The sequence below is a fragment of the Rhinolophus ferrumequinum genome, chromosome 12, assembly GCF_004115265.2.
Source record: "Rhinolophus ferrumequinum isolate MPI-CBG mRhiFer1 chromosome 12, mRhiFer1_v1.p, whole genome shotgun sequence".
Classification (NCBI taxonomy): domain Eukaryota; kingdom Metazoa; phylum Chordata; class Mammalia; order Chiroptera; family Rhinolophidae; genus Rhinolophus; species Rhinolophus ferrumequinum.
Genome location: NC_046295.1, coordinates 18,684,846 through 18,687,466, shown reverse-complemented (window position 1 = coordinate 18,687,466; position 2,621 = coordinate 18,684,846). Strand labels below are relative to the sequence as shown.

General features: G+C 39.6%; 1 protein-coding gene across 1 annotated transcript; it reads left to right on the top strand.

The window, feature by feature from the left end:
• Positions 1–832: 832 nt before the first annotated feature.
• LOC117031501 (interferon omega-1-like) lies at positions 833–1,396 on the top strand. The gene has a single exon (XM_033122007.1). The coding sequence runs from the start codon at positions 833–835 to the stop codon at positions 1,394–1,396; it is 564 nt and encodes a 187-aa protein (XP_032977898.1).
• Positions 1,397–2,621: the final 1,225 nt, after the last annotated feature.

The following is a 2,621-nucleotide window of genomic DNA, read 5'->3' as shown; positions in this document are numbered from 1 at the left end:
CCACAACTCAGCTTCTCCCTGTTTTCAGCACCCCCGAAGCTACTGTCCCTCTGCTGGAGCCCACGGTGAGTGCCTGTGAGAGAGTGGGTCTGTGCGTGAGCCCTTTAAGAGGACACCTGGGTTTCTAGCAGCCTTCTATCTCACACAGATGGACAGAATCTCCATTGATTATCATAGCCAGATGTTGTGGGGGCTCTTCTTCTCAGCACTGGCACTCTGGGATGGGGACCCCAGTGTGGGGCTGGGGTCCCTCGTTCCTTGGGGGGGCTCTACAGCTGAGATATCCCTCCAAATTCTCAACTGCCACACATGAGTATGGGGACCAGCCCATTCCCTGTCTCCACTCCTCCTACCAGTCTCAAGGTGGCTTCTTTTTACTTCCTTAGATGTAGGACTTCAGTTCAGCTAACCTTCAGATGGTTCTCCAGGTTGATGGTTCTATAATTCAGTTGTAATTTTGATGTGCTCATAGGAGGATGCGAGCATAGTATCCACTTACTCTACCATCTTGACCAGAACCCACCCAAATTCATTTTTTTATTAATATGATAAGCATTCCATTGAATTAGGACTTCTAAGTTTTTCATGAATAAACTACACTACAATTATAAGAATACAGAAAGAGTTGAAACTAATGACAATTTTCCAGGCCCTTGAAGAAAAACGAAAGCCCAAAATGGGGAAGTACAAAGATTTGGTGAAAAGTCAAAATATTGAAACCATACTGCTCAGTATTTAAAAGACATGCAGATGGAAAAGATACTCAGAGAAGCTGGAAAAAAGTTCACAATCTTCCATCTCAACCAGAAGAGCTTCTTCCTATAATTTGCCAATGGCTTTTTCAGTCTCTTCACTGATGGCATTGGTGATGATCTTCTCCAGCCCCATCTTCTCTACTAGCTGTGACCTGCATCTGAACCATGTCCTCATCAGCAGGGAGAACTTCATGATTCTGAGCCAAATGAGGAAAATCTCCTTTTTCCTCTGTCTGGAGGACAGAAATGACTTCAGATTCCCCCAGGAGACAGTAGATAGCAGTAAGGTCCAGAACGCCCAGGTCATCTCTGTCCTTTACGAGATGCTCCAGCAGATCTTGAACCTCTTCCTCACAAAGCAGTCCTCTGTTGCCTGGAACGTGACCCTGCTGGACAAGCTCCTCACTGGACTCTATCAGCAGCTGGAAGATCTGGACACCTGTCTGGTGCAGGAGATGGGACAGGCAGAATCTGCTGTGGGTAAGAAGGACCCTACACTGGCCATGAAGACATACTTCCAGGGCATCCGTCTCTACCTGAAAGAGAAGAAATACAGTGACTGTGCCTGGGAGGTTGTCAGAGTGGAAATCAGGAAGTGGTTTTTCTTTGTTAACAACCTCATAAGAAAACTCATGATATAAGAAAGAACCTGATTCTCAGCTCAGACTCTTAATTGTTCAGTCTTTTCTAAAACTGTTATTTTTTGCTTCAGCTATAAAATAATTTGAATCATATTTGGCATATTTTTATCAGTAATATTAAGCATACCTATGTCAAGCTATTTCAGAATTGGAGGAATGTAACTGGTACCCTGTGGCTGAACCTCATGTTTAAAAATATGTATCTATGTGTGTGCGTATATATGTATTTATTTATTAATATAAACTTATCTATTCATTTTATGGCATTTGCATTTGTATTTTATTTTTGTATAAGAATATGTTCACATTTTCTTTTTTAGTAAAAAATTTTACTTTTGTACTTATAAATTTATTTTAGGAAATATCTCTTCCTTAAAAGAAACAAAACAAAACCTACCCCAGAGTCCTAATTCCGCAAACTAAATGTAAATGTATGTGATACAGTTCATTCATTCATTCATAAGCCTTGGGGATAGAGTCCTTATTATGGAGCTTACATTATACTAAAAAACATAACCACTAAAGAAGTAGTTACAGTATAATTATTTACATTTGGGATCTGGGTTACACAAGAAAAGTGAAAGACGCTATGACAGTGAGTAACATGGCTACCTTCAGTTTTCTCCAGGGAAGTAATACAAAATTTGAGCCTTGAAGGATGAGTAAAAGTTAAACTATCACATGAGGGGCAAAAGTTCACAGGGTTAAAAAACAAAACCCAGAGAATGGCCCTGTAGCAGGAAAGGACCTGGTACATTAAAGAAATGAAAAAGGCCAGAGTGGATGGACTGTGCTGATGGATAGAGACTATGGCTTGTAATGAGGCTGGAGAAATGGAAAGGGGCCCAAGATAGACTATGTTAAAGATGTTAGATTTTATCCTAAGAGCCAAAGATTTAAAGCTAGAGACTGGTTGACTAGAGATATATCTATTTGGTATTAGATATTTTAATTCATTAGATTAACAGTCCTCAAAGTGTAGTCTGTAGGCTTCTGGGGGTCCCACTAGAGACTTTAAGGGGATCCACAAGGTCAAAGTTATTTTTGTAATAATGTCAAGACATCATTTGCCTTTTTCATCACATTAACAACTTGCACTGATAATGCAAAACAATAGTGGGTAAAACCACTGTTTTAGTTCCATGCCTAAATGTCAATCAAGGCAGTAACATCAAAATGTACTTATAATTATTATATTTTTCACTATAATATACTTGAAGTAAAA